Genomic DNA, 23,924 nt, shown 5'->3' with positions numbered 1-23,924 from the left:
TCCATTTCCAATAAACATTTTTACTGTATTTACATGAAACAAGTCAAAACGAGTGGTAGAAGAACACAGAAACATTTACAAGAAACAGATTTACAATTCTTCACAATCCTTCAAGTGTGTCTTAAAACAGTCAGGAGCCTGTTTTTCTTGCTGTAATCATTCCTCCTGTTCATACTGACCACTAGAAGATCCCTTCATAATGACCTTACAATGGAAGTGATGAAGGACAAAATCTGAAGCTAATATGAAGCTTCAGTGTCCAAATGAGTCAAATCAAGTAGATATCTTTCAATGTTACAGTCTTTTTAGTGCCAAAGTCCCTCTTTTTGTTACTATACTTCCACCTGCTGCTCAACAGGGAAACACTGTCCGAGGAAACACAAAGAGGGAATTTGATGCTAAAAAGACTGTAAATGTGTCAGATATCCACTTGATATGACTAACTCAGACTGATGAAGCTGAATAGAAGCTTCACACAGACTTTTAAATGACTGTGTGGACACACTGTGGATTTTGGCCTCCATCATTTCCTTTGAAAGCACATTTGAAGGATCTTTTAATATCCAGTATGAAAAGGAGGAATGATTACAGCGAGGAAAACCTCTTTCACTGTTACTATGGACACCTGACTGTGAACCTGTCCTTTAAAGTTTGTTTTCTTTCTGTTATCTGTTTCTTTGTGTTGATCTGTTTTCTTTGTGTTGATATGTTTTCTTGCGTATTGATCTGTTGCCTGTATATTGATCTGTTTTCTCTGTTTTCTGTGTGCTGTGTTTAATGGCAGTCTGAAATGACAGTTTTCTGCAGTAGCGAGGCGCCGCCAGAAGGGGCGCTGTTGCCTCTGTCCATACCCATAAGCGGGGGAGTGAGAGGTGCATGAAATGGAGAAAAATGGCGGATCATGTGCAGGTAAGCAGAGGTTTCATGTTTTTGTAACCGACAGTTTATCCACGTGTGCGGGAATGAGTCGGAGCGCGGATCCGGCTGCTGTGTCTCTGGCACGGAGCCGGCGGGCGGCCGGTGCCTGCAGGCGGCCGCGGTGCTCCGGCTGCCGGCGGTAAAAGACAAGGATGTGTCCGCCTGCTTGTGTTGACTTGTGGCCTGCTGTCATTGCTCAGGCTGGGCTTGTTGCAGGGTTAGCCTGCGTTAGCTGCGAGGATGATTCCAGGCTCTTTTAAAGAAAGAGAACCTCCAGAGCCTCTTGGTTATACGGCGTGTAACCGCCGGTGTCTGTGTCCGATGGAGGCACTTCATGTCTGGGTTAACGGGCGGGTTTATCGGCATATTTTACTGAAGTAAACAATAAAACACTAACGGACCTGGCGGCGGACAAATGGCTGTCACGCTAACACGAGCTGTTCAGTTTGGCGCCAGTGAGACTCATAATATGAATATTAGCTCTGTTAAAACTTGTATTTTCAGCTTTTTTCGCCCAAACAGTTGAAATATTTATGTGTGAGGGTAAACGAGTCTCTGTTAGCATGCTAGGCTAACGTTAGCTTCAGCCCCAAGACGTCAACTTCTCCCGCCCGAGCCCCGGTTTGAAAACACGGTTCGGTTTGTTTATCTGTTTGTCCGGTAAACACGATTCATGCCGGTGGATGTTATCACCGTGTCGGGTAGTTAAAAAGCAGTGAAACGTAGGCACCCGGAGGATTTTTACTCCCGAGTTGTTTATGTGCGTAACCAAGCGGTGCTGTTGTTTAGCTGGCTAACGTTAGCTTCGTGCTGCTGGACACATGTTTGGGGATGGAAGTTAGCTGCAAGGCGAAGAGGAAAGCGGTTTAATGGATGAAGTTAAATTGCAAGATGAATTTATAAACCTAATGTTTCCCTCTGCTGGTCCTGCATAATGTCCTGAGGAAGATGTTTATGTGTTGGTTTCGATGCTAACTCCATGCTCAATGTTATTGTTGTAGTGATAGCCTTGGTAGCTTTGAATGCGGCAGCTGAACTAGCAAGTAAATACTAACTGTCAGCTTTATTTTAATCACCATCACAGCCCAAATCAAACAGTTTAGATACTAAATGAAAGTATTTTGTTGCCAGTTGTCAACATGAGCAGCAGTTATCCTCCATACTAGAAACAAGCAGCAGCAGGACTAACCGGTGCAGCGTGGAGGAGCTGCATCAGTGACATTAACTCTGGATCTTATCCAGCTTTATCTTAGAGGTGGAAGAAGTACTCAGATCCTTTATTGAAGTAAAAGTATTAATAAAGCAATGTAAGAGTACTTCATTACAATTAAAAGTCTGCATGAAAAATCCTACTACAGTAAAAGTACATAAGTATTATGAGCTTGATGTAGTTTTAAGTATTGCAGTAAAAGTACATAAGTATTATGAGCTTGATGTAGTTAAAGTATTGCAGTAAAAGTACATAAGTATTATGAGCTTGATGTAGTTAAAGTATTGCAGTAAAAGTAGTGGTTTGGTTCCTCTGACTGATATATTATTATATATGACATCATTAGATTATTAATAGTGAAGCATCAGTGTTAGAGCAGCATGTTACTGTTGTAGCTGCTGGAGGTGGAGCTAGTTTACACTACTTTATATACAGTTAGCTAGTTTAGTCCAGTGGTTCCCAACCTAGGGGTCGGGCCCCTCCAAAGGGTCAGCAGATAAATCTGAGGGGTGGTGAGATGATTAATGGGAGAGGAAAGAACAAAAAACAAAGTTCTGATACACAAATCTGTTTTCAGTTTTTGGACTTTTTCTCTAATCTTTGATTTTTGCTGAAATATTGGATCATTTGAACATTTATTGAAATGAAAGCATGTGAGAAGTTTAGAGGGAAAAATCACTATTTGGTGGAGCTGTTAACAACTCATAGACACGTGAAATGTGACCCCGACTACACACTGCTTTTTGTAAGACGTCAAAAGACAAAAAGGTTGGAAACCACTGGTTTCATCTTTAACAATGTGTTGTATTTTAAAAGCTTGTTATATTATCCATTGTGTCAAATCTTCATCTGAAAAGTAACTAAAGCTGTCAAATAAATGTAGTGGAGTAGAAAGTACAATATTTCCCTCTGAAATGTAGAAAGTAGCATCACATGGAAATACTCAAGTAAAGTACAAGTACCTCAAAACTACTTAAGTACAATACTTGTGTAAATGTATTTAGTTACTTTCCATCACTGGTGGTTTATCACAAGAGCTTCAAAGAAAGGTGATCTGATGAAAGTTTTCACCAGTACTGAACTTTGCATCATGCAGTGAGTGATGATGATATAAACTAATCTGTTATGTTTTTGTCACTGGAAACAGAAATGTGACCGAAAACTCGCCTCAGTTTGAGCATCTCATGTGTCACCATTGTAGTGATGTTTGAAAAACATAGCTTGTTAAACACTCTTCAAACCACCTGGAATAAAAGACATACAGTCTCCTGCACAGTAAAGATATTAAGCTTGTTTCATAAATTATAAGTGTGTTTCCTAATCCAGGTTGCAGGAAATGATGTAATAATAAATAACTTTTATTACACAACATGAGAAAAACACTAAATGAATGAACACCAGCTGTCATCTTTGGTTGGAATCGGGGGGAAAAAAGAGGCAAAAATTGCAGAACGGATTAAAAATGTTTTTAAAGTGCATCAAAGTGAATCATTTTTCATCCAGATGGTTTTAAGAGTGCTTGTAGGATTGTGGAAACACCTTCAGAACAGAGGAAGTGTTGTTTAACAGCCGTCGAGGTTTTCAAACATCGCTGGGTTTTTATTTTTAGGGAAGATCAAAACGCTTTCTGTAGTGACTCACATGTAATAGTGATGCAGGAGACTTAGAGCTGCGTTTACTTTCATTTTGGATTAATCATTTGATCTTCATCAGAGAAGAGTGAATAATGGCAGTCACAGTATCCTAGAGAGCGAGGAGATGTCATCAAATGTCCGAGCAACAGTCCAAAACCTCCCTGAATATTCAGATATGTATCAAAACAGTTGCAGATTAATTTTGATTAATTGACTAATGGCAGCTGTACATGCAGAGCCTCAGTTTGTGGCTCTAATGAGACGCTGCTCTTGTTAAGAGGAAGTTGGACTCAGTGAAGTTAAATAGCTTCCATCTCTCATTCCTTTGGTTTGCTTTGCTGTAATTAATGACAGACCGGCAGCGTTAAACACCAGCCTGCTGTACGCTCTTTAACGAAGTCTCATCACACTTCTGTGTACTGAAATGTTTAGTTATCTGTGGCTCCGCTCCTCCTGGAGCCGCCCCTCATATTTGCTCAGTAGAGCTTTAACTCATGTTAAAGTTTCATGTTTCCGACGGCATTATTTCATGCAGCTGTGAGTCTGATCCCTCGCGGTTGTTGAGAGTGAAAGTAGTAACTCTCGTGTGAGGGAGGCTGTCAGAAATACCGCCGGTCTGTGTGACTCACAGAGGGAAGTTGTAAAACCGGCTTCTTCAACTTCAGCGACGGGTTTAAATACTTGATGAGCATCAATTCACAGAATTTCAGCAGGTCCAGTAAAAAGGTTAAAGTCATTTTCCCCGTTTAATGAACTGCTCGGTTTGTGAAGCTAATTACAGCAAAGAAAAATGGCTGTTGTAGTTTTCCACAGTCTGAGATTAAATCTTCTTTTGTCTTTTTTTTTTAACCAACCAATCATCTAAAACAAAGAGATCCAGATTGCAGTTATATCTGAGCTGCAACGATTAGTCGATTAATCTGAACTATTTTGTCGTTCTTAAAGAAAAAAGGTTAAAATTCTTTGGTTCCAGCTTCTTAAATGTGAATATTTCTGGTTTCTTCAGTCATCTATGACAATAAACTGAATGTCTTTGTGTTGTGTTTGGTTTGTTGGGACAAAATATGAAATGTGATGCTGCGTCTTGTGCGTGTTGAACTGTGTTAGCAGGTTTTATCATGAGTAGTGAAGACTTTGTTTTATATCATGTTAAACTAATATCGGCTTGGTGTTTATTTGTGTTGTTTTTGATATTCCTGTGTCAGACCCAAAGACGTCACTGAGTCTTACTGTTATTAATAATTCTTTCTCCTTCATGTTAAACTACTTCATTAGATACTACAGTTACATCTACACTAACAAGTTAATTGACACTAACAATTATTCTCATTACCGAAAATTATTAAACGTGTTGACGAGAAAAATCACTTCATGCAGAACCTCTGTAGTGATTTTTCATTATGAGCTCACGATCATTAATATCAACGAGCTACTAATTATCTTCACTCATACACTGTGTGAACGCGATTACTCACTATCGTGGAATTGTTTAGAGTCATCGAATAGTGGCGAGGTCACTAACTAACTGGACCCGGACATATATCTAATAAATTATTGAGAAGTATTAAATTTTGACTGAGCGTTTCTATTTTAACTGGCGCAGCTTTTCTAGACTTTACGGTACTGATTCAGCCGCCTGAACGTGCGTCCTGTGGCGCCAACAGCAGAGAACCAACTCAGATTTATATTTGGTTGTTCGTATTAACGCTGCGTTAGTTGGATGTAATGAATGAATGAAAAAGAGAAATGTGGAGGAAAATGAAACTAAGAGCGTCTGTTTGCACAGTAAAATCATCTGTTGACTGTTTGATGGTTAAACGTGAAATAATCAGAATAAAACATTTCATTTCTCTCATTCAGAGGCTTCGTTCTCATCACCGCTCGCCATACTGTCTCTCTGTGTTTCTCTTGTTTTCCGGTGTTCAGCTGTCTGGCGCTATGTCCTCTCTGTTTGGTCGCTCGGTCCTCATTCGACGCTCCAAAATCATAAACAAGGACGTAGTCGGGGCGTCGAGACAGTTTGACGCGCCTCATGACGCCTTTGGTTTGTGTTTGGCCGTTAGAAACAATAGATGTACTTCAAAACGCACGTGTCACACGCTTTCAGTGTGTTTGGGCCTTCAGAGACCGATTGCATACATTGTAAATCATCTCACGTGATGCTACTCAGCCAATCAAATCTCTGCAGTCCAGTAAGTCAGTGAGACACACACACACACACACACACACACACACACACACACACACACACACACACACAGAGGAGGGACGACAGACAACAGTCGGAGAAATGAGCGAGTCAGAGAAAAGTATTTTCACATGGCGTGCTCTAAAAAGAGAAAAGTAGGCAGCGAGAACAGCTTTTAATCAAGAATGGAGTGAGCCAGGCGCCGCCGCCGCCGCCGCCCCAAAGCTGTCAGCTCAGGAAACCGGACACAAGGAAGTAGAATAAAAGCAGAAATGTAAAAGACGAGAAAACCCAACAAACGTGTCCGCTGTCAGGCTGCACATGTAAAAATGAAAATAGAAGTGGTTTGATTTTAAATTAGAAACCAAAAAGCATGTCGGCGGGCGGACGCTGCAGCACATCTGGATGTGTGCAGCCGATCCAAAGCTCAGTGTTTTCACATCTGTTCAGAGCTGAAACAATTAGTCGACTGACAGAAAATTTCCCAGAAACTATATTTAAATTCGAATGAATCATTTTTAAAGCAAAAAAAAAGTCAGATATTCTCTGGTTTCAGTTTCTCAGATCTTTGGTGAAGTATTGATCACATCAGTCAGACAAAACATAGTGAACAAACATCACCGGACGCTCTGAGAAACTGTGAAGTGGAGTTTTTTCCCCACAATGTTCTCTGGAGCTGCAGCGTTTAGTCAATTAATCGATTAATCGGTCGACAGAAACTTAATTGGCAGCAAATATTCTCTGGTTCCAGTTCCTCAAATTATTTTGTTGATTAATCGATTAGTCTTTTGGTCCGTAAATTGTCAATCATTGTCCAAGATGAATATAAATATAATATATTAAAGGGTAATATCACATGTCATTTGGTCTTTATGCCAGAAAATACTGAAAAAATGTGGATCAGTGTTTCCTGAAGTCCAAGATGACGTCATCAGATGTCCACAGTCCAAAGATCTTCAGTTTACTGTTTATAGAGACTAAAGAAACCAGAAAATATTCACATGTGAGAGGCTGGAATCAGAGAATTAGGACATTTTTCCTTAAAAAAAAAAAAGATTATCAAAATAGTCTGTGATTAATCTTCTGTCGCTGGACTGATCGCTGCAGATGTTTATTATCATGATAAACTGCTGCTGGAGAACTTCTGATAAACAAATATATATGAACAAATATGTTGCCAACTAATTAATCATCTATTAATTTCATCTCTAGAGTCCTGCTGTGTATAGTTTTGGGGGGGGGGGGTCAATGGGGGCCCAACAACAAACCTTTGCCCCGGGGCCCCCCAGCAGGTTTATCCGGCTCTGGCTGTGGGAAATTAAAATGGATAATTTTCTCTCTTATTTCACTTCATAAATGAAATTATTAATCGATTAATAAATAGGGGGAAATTATTAATCCTGACAGACACTTCCTGTTGTATCAAGCTTGAAAAACAACCAACTGTTTAATTTTATCTTCTAGCCATAAATAAGCTGGTTGGATGCGAGTTTATCGCTGTGAACTCTGAAGGGTATATTTAGTCTGCTGCTGCAGACGTCTGAGCGCCGGCAGGGTTTGGTGCTGAGCTCTTATCAGCGGTCAGCAGAGTGTCGGGACTCGATGTCAGTCTGTCGTACCTGCTGCAGATAAAACACCGTCTCACACTTGTTCTCATAACGCTCCCCCCCCCCACCCCCCCGAAACACTCCTCACACACACACACTCCTTTAAGTAATCAATACACCGAGAAAGACCCTGGAAACCTGCACAGATCTTTAACCTGGGTGCGCCACCATTTTGGATTTATCAGTAACTGACATCTCACTGTGACTGAGCATGACTCAGCACTTTTTTTTCCTGCTGGCCACATTTATCATTTAAATATATGAGATTAAAAAGTTGTTTCTTCTAAACATGTTTTTGTTTACGTGTCAGGAAAGTGTTCACTTATCTCACCAATCTGCTCCAAATGTGCATTTTATGAATATAAATATAATATATTAAAGGATCATATCACATGTTGTAGCAAACACATGTCAGCAGGGCTGCAATTAACAATTATTGTCATTATTGATGAACCGTTTGGTCTCAGAAAATAGTGAAAAAATGTGAGAATTTGGACTTTTTCTTTCTTAACAAACGACTCAAAACGATTAGTTGGTTATTAAACTAGTTGGTGATTAATTATCTGATTAATTATCTGATATCTGTTCATCATCCGTCAATTGTTTTCATTCTCGTTACTGATTTTCTTGCTGAATCTTCGGTCTATAAAATGTCAGAAAATATTGATAAAGGTTGAAATATTGAAGCGTTTAGTTTAGAGCTGCAGCGATGAATCGATCAGTTGACCGACATAATATTATTTGCCAGATATTTTGGTGATTGATTGATCGTTTTGAGTCATTTTTTTTTAGAAAAAAAACATAAATATTCTCTGATTGCAGCTTCTTAAATGTGAATATTTTCTGGTTTCTTTAGTCTCTATGACAATAAACTGAAGATCTTTGTGTTGTTTACAAAACATTGAAGTCGTCTCAGGCAGCGATTGATATTTATGGACCAAACAACTAATCAATTAACCGAGAAAATCATCAGCAGATTAATTGAAAGTGATAATAATTATCAGTTGCAGCTTTAGTTTAGTTTCATTTGACCAACAGTCTGAAACCAGAAGACATTTAGTTTAATAGCATAAAAGTTTGAGAAGTTGTAATCTGAGATTTTTTTGGGGCATTTTTGCTCAAAGAATTACACGAACAATTAATCGATTAATTAAATAGTTACTGATATTAATATATGTCATCGATGATTATTATTTTGTCAAAATTCCAAAATCTAAAAGATTTACTGTCACATAAAACAAAACCACACAAATCAGTCAGAAAAAAGAAAGAGAAGCTAAAACCAGAGTATGTTTGGCATTTCTGCATGAATAAATGTAATAATAATAATAATAATAATAATAAAGTAATTGTTGGTTGATTTTTTTCATATTAGAGAAGCTGGAAGTGTAAACGTAACTATTTAAATAGTTGAGGTTATTATTCAGTCGATTGATCAGTAGACTTATAGTGGTTTATTGATATCCACTGATATGATTGTACTGGTTTGTTTGGGGTGTTTTGTGGGGGGGGGGCAGAGATATACGTGTAGCTGGATGCTGAAGCGTGTTGTGAAGAACACGCTGTTCTCTGTGTTCTTGCGTTTTGTTCCTTGTTATACGATCGTTAACATTGGGCACATCTCTCTGCCTGCTGCTGACTGATAAGCTCTGTGTCTTCCGTGTTTCTGTGTTTATTTAGGGCCTTGCCCAGCTGGAGATCCTATGTAAGCAGCTGTATGAGACGACCGACACCGCCGTCCGACACCAGGCAGAGAAAGCTCTGGTGGAGTTCACCAACAGCCCCGACTGTCTCAGCAAATGTCAGCTACTGCTGGAGAGAGGCAGTGTGAGTAGACTCAGGACGCAGTGTTTGACCTGTGACGTCCCTGGTGGCTCAGTGGGGGGGCGCGGGGGGGGGGGTCTGTGTGAGCGTAACCTGCTGGTCACATGATCATCGACGATCACACATATCTGCATAATGTCACCACAACACAATATAATGTCCAGAAGACTAATGATGATGTAAACACAGCACTGATGCAAGAGTGTGGTTGCCTAGGCAACGTCTTCTACCATCAAATCCATAACAACAAACACATGAATGCATAGACACACACACACAATGCATTTATTACATATTCTAGAGGTACTCAAGCTTTATTTCAGTCATAATAGTAGTTTAGGCTGCAGCTAATGATTTATTATCAATTAATTGTTTAGTTAAATGTCCATCACGTGTTTCTAGGAGCTCAACATGACGTCTTCACACGTCATGTTTTGTTTGACCAACAGTCCAGAACACAAAGATATTCAGATAATAATGAAGCAGCACATTCTCACAAAGAGAAGCTGGAACCAGAGAATAATTGTCACTTTTACTTAAAAAATGACAATTATTAGATTATCAAACTCTGTCGATGGACTAATCCATTAATTGATTAATCGTTGCAGCTCTAGCAGTAGTAAGACAATAACAAAATAAGCAGTAGGTATGGAGATATTTCACCTTGAATCACAACAGTCCACCTCATGGTGGCGCTAGAATAAGAGTCAGAAGATCATCAAAGTCAGTGAGATTCATCTTCTGGGGATCATGAAACAATCCGTCCAACAGATGAAACACCTGACCTGATGTTTGCTGATGTTTCTTCTCTTCACAGTCGTCATACTCTCAGCTGCTCGCGGCCACCTGTTTGTCTAAACTGGTATCTCGAACCAGCAACCCTCTTCCCCTCGAGCAACGCATCGACATCCGTGAGTATCTCTCTTGTCTTTTTAGTCTGGCGTTACTGCACCTCCGGCTTCTTCAACGGCCACTCGGAGAAGCTTTTTAAGGTCCTGATCGGACAGAGCGCTTCTGGCAGCCTGCGGCGGCTTTATGTAAACGTTTTCAGTGAGAGTGAAGCTTTTTGCTCGCTGGGACGCCTCGAGTTAAAAAAAAAAACATCTTTAACTTAGAGCTGAAAAGCGTACAACGACATTTGCGTTTTTTGTCCTCCATCGTCCAATCGGATGAATTGAGAGGCGGGACTTCGGGCGGTGGAGATAACCAGACTGGTCCGGGACAAACTAGTGGAGGCTGTTGATGGATACGTGGAGCTGTATGAGTTTATGAACTGGTTATCATGATCTGAACAGAATACAGCAGTCTGGAGTGAGTTTACGTCATGGTTAAGGACAGGTGATTTGGTGGTAGCCTAGCAACAATAAAAAGTTTTTTAAAAAAAAGTTAGACTGCTCACATGTTGTCGTCTGGTTGAAGGCGGCGGCACCTCCGGCGGCGTTTGTTGTTATGTTGTCAGGTGGACAAATCAAATTTGATTTTACTGGAGCGCACAGCCAGATTCACTTTCTCCACCGATCAATTAACTGATGGATCGTTGCAGCTCTGCTCTATAATCTTATCTAACGTCTTCTTTTCAAAACTAAGAAGAGGTTGCTTATAAATCTTTAAGAGACTATATATAATTTTAGTGATCTGGTGCTGAATCTCATGAAGCTCTTCTTGTCTTTTTTTTAACGAACAGGGAACTATGTGCTGAATTATTTGGCTACGCGGCCAAAGTTAGCAGCATTCGTCACCCAGGCGTTGATCCAGCTGTACGCCAGGATCACCAAACTGGGCTGGTTCGACTGTCAGAAAGATGATTACGTCTTCAGAAACGTCATCGCCGATGTGACGCGCTTCCTACAGGTGAGTGTGTTTGATCATCTGGTGTAAAACAGTAAAGAGTGAACGTGTCTCTGAGCTTGTTTGTCACCGTGTCGATGTGTAACTGCGTGTTTACAGGACAGCGTTGAGCACTGCATCATCGGGGTCACCATCCTGTCCCAGCTGACGAATGAGATCAATCAGGTAGCTTCATCTCTTCTTCCCTTCATTTCCTTCTGTGTGTGTTGAATTAAATTATTTTAACATGTTGTGTGTGTTTTTTTTCCTCTGCAGGCTGACACAACACATCCTCTGACCAAACATAGGAAGATTGCATCATCATTCAGAGATTCCTCCCTCTTCGACATTTTCACTCTTTCCTGCAACCTCCTCAAACAGGTAAATCAGTTTCAGGTGTCGCTCAGGTTTTAATTAACCTCTTAAAGCCTTATATTAAAATTCATATATGATATCAGTTGAGTTTCTCATTAAGCATCCACAAAAATCTGAATGAAAATAAACATTCATAACTATTAGAAAACTCAAAAACAGCTCATTTGGCTGCTCGAACCATTTCTCAGGACTGTGTGGGCGTGTCCAGATCATGTTTGATTGACAGCTCACTTTCAGCTCAAGTACCGTTTTATTTTCTATTAATTCACTAAAACATTTTGCTGATATGGAATAAATCTAATCTATCAAATGGACCCTACTTGGTTAGAAAGCTTGACTAATTGACTAACTAGCAAAACAGGTTAGACCAGCCAAATCTGTCGTAATATGACACTAATCGTTTTAGCATTCTCCATTCACATACATGAAACGGTTAGCATTAGCACTGCTATGCTACACTTTTGAGCTACTTTTCCACTCAGTGATGAATACAGATTTGGATGATGTACCCAAGTCTGCTAGTTAGCTTAACACAGTAACTTTCAAACCATATCAGGCTAATTTGAATTCTCATTCTAGCTAAAAGCAAAGAAAAGTGCACTGCATTGTTTTCTCATGGGGGAGATGAGAGTAAGTGTTATGAAGTCAACTTGGCCAGATAGCCACGTCAATCATCTTTCTCTTAAATATGATTGGGCAGGTATTTATTACGTAATAAATTCCCTAGTTTAGCCCCGCCTAACTGTAACCCAGTAACAAAGGGAAGGGAGAGAGACTTTCTAAAGAATTACATAGACTATGTCAGGTTGCCGGTGACCCGCTTAAGACAGTTGTGAGCGGTTTAGCATCAGAAGTAACGAGTAAAAGCAGTTGGCACAATTTGGAGACATTTTGGTAGAGGTTCAGTGACACCACAAACTTAAAAAGCTCCCATCAGGTTTGGCCTAGAGGTCTGGAGTTTTATACAGGTTTGGTTGACAAGATGTAGAAGGGATGTGGTGACTTGCATAGTTCTGGCATGAAGCATATCCTAGTTATTGTTATTCAAATATGACTCATTATCAATGAGGACCAAAAGCTGTATTTGAACTGATGTAGTTTTGTTTGTGTTTTAACCACATGCTAAACAAACACATTTCCAAAAACTAGAAGATGTCACCTTTCAAATGAAGCCTCATTCATGCATTATGGCCTTACAGTTCTGTTATAAGCTTTTCCGTTTGGTTATGCCAAATTGATGAAAATTCCAAAAAAAAAAGGGTGGATGTTAAGTAATTCTGTGATTCAGCCCTGTTTTAAAAAAAAATCAGACTAGAGATGTCACAATCAGCTTTATTATTATAATAAGTCAACAAAACCAGTCTGATTTATGTAAAATTTATTTGACAATTTAATAACTACATCAAAAACTACTAAGTCAAAACTTTTCTTTAATGTTTTTCTGTGTTTTTAAAAAGTAAAACAACAAAACAAACTGAAAATCATAAGTAAGTTTTAAAAATATGAAAATAATCATGAAAACACTCTTAGAGAACACCAAAGAAACCTTTAAATATTATCACATTGGATCCTGTGGAGAACACTATGACGACACTGCCAGAGCACTGAGCTGCTTTCTGTTCCTGTTTTTAAAATAATTCCCCACAGCAGACCTTTGTAAGCGTTTAATTTCTGCCAGGTCGCGCCCTGCAGCCACAAAGTTGTGGATAATATCAGTTTAATGACACATGTTGGCACAGATGGAGCAGAATAAACAAAGGATCAGGATTTAATGGGGCTTTAAAAAAGAAGCTTAAATTACATTAGGGCTGATTTGAGGAAAATATCTTTATTGTGATTTTTCTGCCCAGTAGTGTGATTTTAAATTGCGATTATTTAGCTGTATTTGTGGTCTACATCATTTTAAACAAGATAAATTTGTACCAGGAATAATCCCTAATTTATCTTGTTTCTACATGAACAGAATTATATCAGATAATAGTTACTTGTTGTTTCAGACCTTTCAGGGTTCAAACCAGTCAATCAGAGGCGTAAATTTGGATAATTTCTATAGAAAAACTGACTCACATTTATTAAGTTATTACATTCACTGTATATTCAACATTCTCAGTAATATTCAAATGTAATCTTGACATTCAGAAGTGGCGTTTATATTTATTAAACATGAGAAACTGCTGGTAAATGATGTGTTTCATATCAGACCTTTAATCAGTGTCTTTACCTGCACTGTAGTAATCTGGTTACTCAGATACACCAGGTTATGTTTCTGTAGTAATCTGGTTACTCAGATACACCAGGTTATGTTTCTGTAGTAATCTGGTTACTCAGAGACACCAGGTTATATTACTGTAGTAATCTGGTTACTCGGAGACACCAGGTTATGTTATTGTAGTAATCTGGTTACTCAGATACACCAGGTTATGTTACTGTAGTAATCTGGTTACTCAGAAACACCAGGTTATGTTACTGTAGTAATCTGGTTACTCATAGACCCCAGGTTATGTTACTGTAGTAATCAGATTACTCAGAGACACCGGGTTATGTTACTGTAGTAATCAGATTACTCAGAGACACCAGGTTATGTTACTGTAGTAATCTGGTTACTCAGAGACACCGGGTTATGTTACTGTAGTAATCTGGTTACTCAGAGACACCGGGTTATGTTACTGTAGTAATCTGGTTACTCAGATACACCAGGTTATGTTACTGTAGTAATCAGATTACTCACAGACACCAGGTTATGTTATTGTAGTAATCTGGTTACTCAGAGACACCAGGTTATGTTACTGTAGTAATCTGGTTGCTCAGAGACACCAGGTTATGTTACTGTAGTAATCTGGTTACTCAGAAACACCAGGTTATGTTACTGTAGTAATCTGGTTACTCATAGACCCCAGGTTATGTTACTGTAGTAATCAGATTACTCAGAGACACCGGGTTATGTTACTGTAGTAATCTGGTTACTCAGAGACACCGGGTTATGTTACTGTAGTAATCTGGTTACTCAGAGACACCGGGTTATGTTACTGTAGTAATCTGGTTACTCAGGTACACCAGGTTATGTTACTGTAGTAATCAGATTACTCACAGACACCAGGTTATGTTACTGTAGTAATCAGATTACTCAGAGACACCAGGTTATGTTTCTGTAGTAATCTGGTTACTCAGAGACACCAGGTTATGTTACTGTAGTAATCTGGTTACTCAGATACACCAGGTTATGTTACTGTAGTAATCTGGTTACTCAGACACCAGGTTATGTTATTGTAGTAATCTGGTTACTCGGAGACACCAGGTTATGTTACTGTAGTAATCTGGTTACTCAGAGCCACCAGGTTATGTTTCTGTAGTAATCTGGTTACTCAGACACCAGGTTATGTTATTGTAGTAATCTGGTTACTCAGAGACACCAGGTTATGTTACTGTAGTAATCTGGTTACTGTAAATCCGTGTAAACATGCAGGAGATGAGTAACCAGATTTCTCCTCTACTGCCGACCTTATTTATAACAGATATTAACGATCAGTGATAGAAGAAGCTGCTTCCTGACTTCTGTTTTTGGTGTTTGTGTCTGTCAGAGCAGACTGAGAGGAATCAGAAATATCTCCAGGAGATGTTCTACCTGTGGAAACCAGGTTTCTTTAATCCCCTTCCCTGATTATGGAAACCTGGTTTCTCTTTTGACATGACGGTTAAGGAATCAGCTGTCTGGAGAAAGTCGACTGTAACCTGGTTACTGAAGTGCATATAAACATAGTGAATCCTGCAGGTCTAGATATACAGGTTTTAATGGTACCAAGTTTAAATCAATGACCTGATTATGGTTTAATGGTTTAACTGGGAGTTCAGACTCTTCACTCTGTTGGTCTTTAGTGAACAGTAGCTCCTCACACAAAACCATCTTCCTCTGAGCTTAAATCATTTAGCTTGTAGTTTGTTTTGTTGTTGTTTCACCAACTCACAGAATTAACATTAATTATCTACAGCTGAGAGCATTTCTAGACAACAGACGTCTTAAAACTTTCACATCCTTCAGCTGCACTATTGATCGTATAAGTTGCATTTAGAATTGCAGCAATTTCAAAACTCCACTCTTTCAAATCACCGTTTTGATATAAAAACAATAAGTTGTACAGACTTTAGATGGAGAATGTCTTTCAGCTGAGAGGATATCGTTGTATCTCGACTGTAAAACTTGTTTGCTGATCGTTCTGTTAAACCAGCTCCCTGCTGCGAGCTGACGCCGCATCCCAACCAGACGGCAAGAAGAGAAATTAAACCACTGCAACGAATGAATGAAACAGTTTTTATGTGTTTGTTTTTTTTTTAGGCTTCGGGGAAGAACTTGAACCTGAACGATGAATCTCAGCACGGTCTGCTGATGCAGCTGCTCAAACTCAGCTACAATTGCCTCAACTACGACTTTATAGGAACTTCCACGGACGAGTCGTCGGACGACCTGTGCACCGTACAGATCCCCACGTCATGGAGATCAGGTAGCTGCAGTGGATGTGGAGACATCTTACTTAGACTGTGGAAAGAGTTAAAGCCAAAACACACCACCGCCAAACAGCACGCGTCAAAACAGCTGCACCTACGGATGCATGATATCGGATTTTTTGACGATATTTCCAACTCACTGTGGCCGATTGCAGATACAGATCTATGCACATTTATTTTTTCCAGCTGGCTGAGGAGACTATTATGCATGCAAGCATAGATTGTACTAAGTATGATCAAGAAAGACAATATATGAAGGAAGAACTGAGGAAGACTGGAGTTCAGGAGCTCAGCATTAAAACTTTAATGAACCTGCCAAGTGGGAGCAGCAGTAGAGTTTTCATTGAGTTTATTAGACAGACAGGATTAATGTGTAGGATTTAATCTCTGGTCCACACTCCGGAGCAGAAGGTGGCGGTAATGCACCTCATACGCTGGTTGCCAACCGCCGTTATAAACCAAAAAGAAGAAGTTTTTTTTTTCCAAACAGAGTGGTACATCCTGTCAGTCGAGGTGTTTTCCTATCTGTGCAGCTGAACATAGCAGCTCCTCCGTGGACTGTTTCACCCTGACGGTCCCGGTGTTTCCTCCGCAGGCTGCACTTCACTCAAGCTGCCCGTCAGACCCGCTGCTTCTTCCCACTTTAACCTGAATAACAAACCAGGGCCTCGGTGGTCCAGTTGGATCCACATGGAGAGCCGGGGCTAACGTTAGCTGAGAGGCTAGCGGAGCGTTAGCCGCAGCATGACCGGAGGGAAGCACAGCCAGCTAGCCTCCGCTAGAAGAAGCAGCTGGTCTCACGGGCAGCTGAGTGAAGCGCAGCCTGCGGAGGAAACACCGGGACCGTCAGGGTGAAACAGTCGGTGGAGGGAAACACAGTCAGGCGGCGGAGGAGAAGGCACCAAATCAGTCTCTCATAATCGGCAGAAAATGTTAATTTCGGCCGATGACGTGCCGATAACATCGTGCATCCCTAGCTGCACCTATTATTGTCTATGTACAACCCCCACACCAGCAGCAGCAGCAGCGAGGCCATTTCTCACCAAGTCTCGCTCATGAAGAAGTCACATTCTGAAATCACGTGAGAGTTGAGTTGTTGAAATCAGCTAAATATTCAGCTGTGACAGAGTTGGATAGAAGAGTTGTGTTTGAGTTCAGTATCTAAAAGATTTTCATGGTTAAACAACAATAACAAGCAGACCAGATCATGCAAAAGGTTAAAGAAAAACATTTTATTTGTGTGTGTGTGTGGTCCTTTCCATGATGTCATCAGACACTTTTAATAACAATCTGAGCCTGTCAGTGGCAACAACAAGCACTTTTTTAGTGGCACACTTGTCAGGGTGTTATTGCCGGAAGGATTACGCTGCGACCCGTTTAGCGGCTGCCAGCTGAAGCGCTCTCGCTCGATACGGGACCAATTTCAAAACGTGTGTCCTCCATTAGTCATTTAGACACAAAAAGAAAATAACACCCAGGTTGGAAAATACTGAAGTTTCCCTTTAAGTCAGACAAAACTCTATTATGATATTTATTTGTTCTCATTGTCAGTATTTCAGTAGCAATATTAACATTTATTTATGTATTTACAATTAACACTAAAATCATTTTATGAATCTTAAATTGGCAACTTAAACAATTAATCAACTGTGAAAATTGTTGACTTGAACCGCGTGAAGTCTTTCAGTGTGTACAGTGTGGTGACTGTAAAACTTTATTATTATTATTATTAATAAATCTTTATTAACTTCTTCTGTTTTTTTCTCCCCTGCAGCGTTTCTTGATTCCTCCACCCTGCAGCTCTTTTTCAATTTATATCATTCCATCCCTCCGTCCCTTTCCCCGTTGGTAAGTGAGGTAGAAACGTGTTTCAGTACTAATAACAATAATAATAATAATAATAATAAGCTGTGTGGCGTCCTGTGTGACACTGAACATGGTGTGTGTTTAACGTGTGTGTGTGCAGGTGTTGTCATGTCTAGTTCAGATCGCCTCTGTCAGGAGGTCTCTCTTCAACAACGCAGAGCGAGCAAAGTTCCTCTCACATCTGGTGGACGGAGTGAAGAGGATACTAGCGAACCCTCAGGTTTATAACACGCCTCCTTCATTCACTCACATACATTCTGGTTGTTTTTAACCAGCTGGTTGTTTTTTGAACTTGTGAAATGTTTTTATTTTGTGCTCCAGTGTTTGCCGGATCCTAATAACTACCACGAGTTCTGTCGTCTGCTGGCGAGGCTGAAGAGTAACTATCAGCTGGGCGAGCTGGTCAAAGTAGAAAACTACCCTGAAGTCATCCGCCTCATAGCCAACTTCACCGTCACCAGTCTGCAGGTGGGTGACGTCGCTGTCGTTCTTCTGAGCGGCGCGGCGGAGAGAGGGCTGACGGTGCTGCGGCAAAGCATGATGGAGACTTTTCTGTGAAAGGAATGTCGAGAAAACGTTAAACAGATGAACCAACGCAGACAAAACAAAACATATGAAAATATGAAAATATGAAAATATGACGAGTCCAGCTGCTGATGATCAAAATTCAGTTTTTCCTCAAACATTCCCATGTTTTCCTTTTTTTTTTGTTTCCCGCTGTTGCAAAGTGAATCACTGCAAAAGAAAGCGTATAATGTGATAATCAATCACTGAGTTCATTTCCATCCATCTGTTTTGCTCATTTTAATTTAGCTGATTTAAAAAAAACAAAAAAAGAAAAAAACACCAGAAATTCAAACCAAAGTCAAAATATCTCGAACAGTTTCCTGCTGTCTGAACCGTAACAGCAGCTCAAATGTAAACAGACTGAGAGAATAAACGATGACGTCATGAATCATGAAGAGCTGAAAACATCAGATCTGTGTGGAGCGATGATGAGGAGGCCGTAACCTTCCTCACATCAACACATGAAACTAACAGAAACGTCATATTTCCATCATGTTTCCCATCGTTTGAGCTTCGACTGTTTTAACGACGTCGTCTCGTTGTTTCTTCTTCTGCGACGGTTTAACGGCACCGACTGTTTATCTGCTGATCTTCACACAACAGCAGCAGGATGGAAACAAACATTTTCTTGTGTAGTTGTGATTGTTAACAGCTGTCTAATCAAATATGAGGTCTTTCCCCCTGAATATTTGATAAAAACACAATGATTAATTCTGGGGATGTGTGCAGGTGGTCTTCAAGTTGTTGCAGTAACACACTGCAGGAAGCCCTGTCAGTAAAATAGTATAAACTTCATTGTGGATCATTTATAAGACAAATAATTCCAGTTAGAAGAGCTGCAGGACTTCCTGGCTCAGGACTCTGTGGTCTTCAGTGATCCTTAGTTGGTACTTTGTCGTTGTGCTACTTAGAATGAGTATTCTTTACTCTATTTTATCATTTTTATAACCTAATTTTGGTGCTCAAATTTTTATTTTATTTGGAACTTTTTTGCAGCGTGCCAGCATTTAGCCGTCAATAGTCGTCCAGTCGCATTCAATCAAAGAAAATAAAGTGTTTTCCTACAACATGCCGGCCAACATGGCAGTTATACGACACAAAAACATCTTTGGACTGACACCAAATAAAAGTCAGGAAACCACTGGAGAAGATTTCCGACTGTTTTTGACCGACTGGTTTGATGGAAATGTTTAGTTTCTAAATGAGTCTAAATATTAGAGGAATGTTTCACAACAGAATAATCTCATTGTTACAGATTTTCTTATTAAATTTTTGATGATGTGACATGAAATCAACAAACCAGGAAGTTATTTAAGAGTTTCTGTGGTGGTTTTGGAAGGTCGTCAATATTCGATCCTCACCTGTTCCTCCTCCTCTGTGTGTGTGTGTGTGTGTGTGTGTGTGTGTGTGTGTGTGTGTGTGTGTGTGTGTGTGTGTGTGTGTGTGTGTGTGTGTGTGTGACAGCACTGGGAATTCGCCCCCAACAGTGTTCACTACCTGCTGAGTCTCTGGCAGCGTCTGGCAGCTTCTGTCCCCTACGTTAAAGCCACCGAGCCTCACCTGCTGGAGACCTACACTCCTGAAGTCACTAAAGCCTACATCACGTCACGGCTGGAGTCGGTCCACGTCATCCTCAGGTAACATCCGCCGCAGCCTCCGTCTCTTTATACTGTTATACTGGATCAACTGGTATGAACCGGTACCGTGATGCCAGCTAGAAATATTCACTGCAGCTTTTTAGTTTGATTCTTCTGCTGTGATGTTGTGATTCTTACACGGCTGCAATGCATCAATAAAGGCAGAGAAGAAGAAGACTGGTAGCAAGTAAACATGGATGTAAACAGTGCAGGTTTTAAATTGTTCCATAAATCTGTTTTGCAAACGTAATAATGATAATCTCTAAATAATGAAGGAAGATCACTGGTCCACGTGTTTCCTCCACAGAGACGGTTTAGAAGACCCTCTAGATGACGCCGGACTGGTCCAGCAGCAGTTAGACCAGTTGTCCACCATCGGGAGGTGCGAGTACGAGAAGACGTGCGCTCTGCTGGTCCAGCTGTTCGACCAGGCGGCTCAGACCTACCAGGAGCTGCTGCAGTCCACCAACTCCAGCGCCGCAGACATCACTGTGCAGGAGGGTGAGTACACACGTACACACACACACACACACACACACACACACACACACACACACACACACACACACACACACACACCTTCAACACGTACAGACACACACACACACACACCTTCAACACGTACAGACACACACACACACACACACACCTTCAACACGTACAGACACACACACACACACACACACACACACACACACACACACACACACACCTTCAACACGTACAGACACACACACACACACACACACCTTCAACACGTACAGACACACACACACCTTCAACACGTACAGACACACACACACACACACCTTCAACACGTACAGACACACACACACACACACACCTTCAACACGTACAGACACACACACACACCTTCAACACGTACAGACACACACACACACACACCTTCAACACGTACAGACACACACCTTCAACACGTACACACACACACACCTTCAACACGTACACACACACACACCTTCAACACGTACAGACACACACACACCTTCAACACGTACAGACACACACACACCTTCAACACGTACAGACACACACACACCTTCAACACGTACACACACACACACCTTCAACACGTACACACACACACACCTTCAACACGTACAGACACACACACACACACACACACACCTTCAACACGTACAGACACACACACACACACACACACACACCTTCAACATGTACAGACACACACACACACGTTCAACACACACACACACACACACCTTCAACACGTACAGACACACACACACACACACACCTTCAACATGTACAGACACACACACACACGTTCAACACACACACACACACACACCTTCAACATGTACAGACACACACACACACACACACCTTCAACACGTACAGACACACACACACCTTCAACACGTACACACACACACACCTTCAACACGTACAGACACACACACACACCTTCAACACGTACACACACACACACACACCTTCAACACGTACACACACACACACACCTTCAACACGTACACACACACACACACACCTTCAACACGTACACACACACACACACACCTTCAACACGTACACACACACACACCTTCAACACGTACACACACACACACACACCTTCAACACGTACACACACACACACACCTTCAACACGTACACACACACACACCTTCAACACGTACACACACACACACACCTTCAACACGTACACACACACACACACCTTGTATGAATTTAAATTTGTGGGTTCAGATGTGAATAATTAATATAATTTGCATATTAACGTCATTGTGATTTTTGGGAAACTGATCAACATTTTTCAGCATTTTCTGACGTTTTATGGACCAAACAACTAATCAAATAATGGAGAAAATAATCAACACATTAATCTGTAATAATAATAATAATAATAATCAGCTGCAGCCCTGATATATAATATACACATAATACAATACTATGAAGAAAATACTATGATACAGCTTATGATATAAAAGCACAATAATAAGATAACAGTATTATAGTGATGTAATGAATATAATGTACAGATTTATGTTTTATCGTATCTGCTAATTTATTCTAATTATCTGATTATTTTTTGGTTTAAAGTCAAACTGAAATTTAATATTTAATAAATGTTTTTGTCTTCAGCAGCAGCACATCTGCTCTGTAAATCCAAAAATTAATATTTTTTTGGTTTCATGTTGTAGTTTTACATTATTTCCTCAGAAAACTGTTCTGTTATCTGTCATTTAACATGTTTTAACACCACTAACATTCACTAACCGCTGCTTATAAATCCAACTTTAAGTGTTGAGAACAAACCAGCGCGTGGCCTCAGTCATCTCCGTCTGCTCTGGATTTATTTTTAGGATTGTAAACGTGTGACTGACGCTTCCTCTCTCTCTCTCTCTCTCTCTCTCTCTCTCTCTCTCTCTCTCTCTGTCTCTCTCTCTCTCTCCTCCCGCAGGTCGGTTGACATGGCTGGTTTATATAATCGGGGCGGTGATCGGCGGACGGGTGTCGTTCGCCAGTACAGACGAGCAGGACGCCATGGACGGAGAGTTAGTCTGCCGGTAAGAATTCACCGGTTTAAAATAAAATAAGTTTTCAGGAAGTGATGAAAAGAGAAGCTGATTGTTCCAGAGGTTTGTCGATGGGAGGCGTGAGCGGCGATTTGCATTGAAACTCGTTCTCCTCGTTTGACTCAGTCAAATCTAAACACATATTTTTAGATCCAGCATGACTTAAACTTTCCGATCATCATCTTATGACACCTTCATACATCCGCTTAGAAATCAGAGAAGAAGACGCCTCCTGTAACATGGAGCTGCAGGAGCTGCTAATAAATGTAAATAAATATCAGTTTAAAATGTTTTAGCCCAAAACTAACTCACTGAATCCCTGGCAGTGTCATACTTGTTGTTCACCAAAGCATTATGGGAACTGTAGTTCCAAAAGTGAGAGTTTAATTATCCCCCAAACAGAAGTTAGACAAAGAACAAAGAATAATAAACAGGAGTGATAAAATCCATCGTTTCAGTATTTTTATGACGTCACTGTTGTCCAGTCATATGCAGATATTTGTCCTGTGATGAGAACCAGTGGACGTGCAGACTAAATAACTCCAGGAGTTTTAAAGGCCAAACTGGTAAAACTCAGACAACTGCTGATCTATCTGCTGAGAGAAGAGTTTGATTAACGTCATGGATGTAGAACTTCAGTCGCTCAGCAGTTATTGATAGAAACGATACGTTTCTATCTGCGGCGGCTCAGGAGGCAGAGCGGCTCGTCCACTGATCGGAAGATCGGCGGTTTGATTCCCGGCTCCTCCAGTCTGCATGTCGATGTGTCCTCGGGCGAGATACGTAACCCCGGATTGCTCCTGATGGATGAACCATCAGTGTATGAATGACTAGATCTCTGATGGGCAGGTTGGGACCTTGCATGGTAGCTCCTGTACCCATTCAGCGTATGAATGTGTGTGAATGTGTGAAAGTGATTCGTAGTGTAAAAGTGCTTTGAGTATCCGGGAGACTAGAAAGTCTCTACACAAGTACAGTCAGTTACCTTGATAGATGATAAGTGAGAAGGACTGTGTGATATGATGATATATGTTGTAATGATAGAAAAACATCTATTCTTTATTTCATGGTGTCATAAATCAAACTCTTTACGTTAATATTTTTCGTCATTCGGACGATGCTTTGCGTTCTTCCGCGTGCAGGCGGGAAATTTGCATGAAGGCGACACAAGCGAACACGGAGGAGAGAG

At 40.6% G+C, this 23,924-nt stretch overlaps 1 protein-coding gene across 1 annotated transcript in view; it reads left to right on the top strand.

The window, feature by feature from the left end:
* Positions 1-811: 811 nt before the first annotated feature.
* The window catches only part of xpo7 (exportin 7), a 42,152-nt gene continuing 19,039 nt past the window's right edge, over positions 812-23,924 (top strand). Inside the window, exons 1-13 of the mRNA XM_067575022.1 lie at positions 812-909; positions 9,238-9,384; positions 10,199-10,292; positions 11,066-11,232; positions 11,329-11,394; positions 11,485-11,589; positions 15,914-16,079; positions 17,858-17,931; positions 18,050-18,169; positions 18,271-18,417; positions 19,981-20,153; positions 20,461-20,654; positions 22,621-22,726. Coding sequence (XP_067431123.1) covers positions 877-909; positions 9,238-9,384; positions 10,199-10,292; positions 11,066-11,232; positions 11,329-11,394; positions 11,485-11,589; positions 15,914-16,079; positions 17,858-17,931; positions 18,050-18,169; positions 18,271-18,417; positions 19,981-20,153; positions 20,461-20,654; positions 22,621-22,726 — 1,592 coding nt within the window. The 5' untranslated portion in view covers positions 812-876. The remainder of the gene's footprint in view (positions 910-9,237; positions 9,385-10,198; positions 10,293-11,065; positions 11,233-11,328; positions 11,395-11,484; positions 11,590-15,913; positions 16,080-17,857; positions 17,932-18,049; positions 18,170-18,270; positions 18,418-19,980; positions 20,154-20,460; positions 20,655-22,620; positions 22,727-23,924) is intronic.

Source organism: Thunnus thynnus, chromosome 19 (genome assembly GCF_963924715.1).
Source record: "Thunnus thynnus chromosome 19, fThuThy2.1, whole genome shotgun sequence".
Lineage (NCBI taxonomy): Eukaryota > Metazoa > Chordata > Actinopteri > Scombriformes > Scombridae > Thunnus > Thunnus thynnus.
Note: the sequence above shows the minus strand (reverse complement) of the source record. Positions and strands in the feature narration are given on the sequence as shown.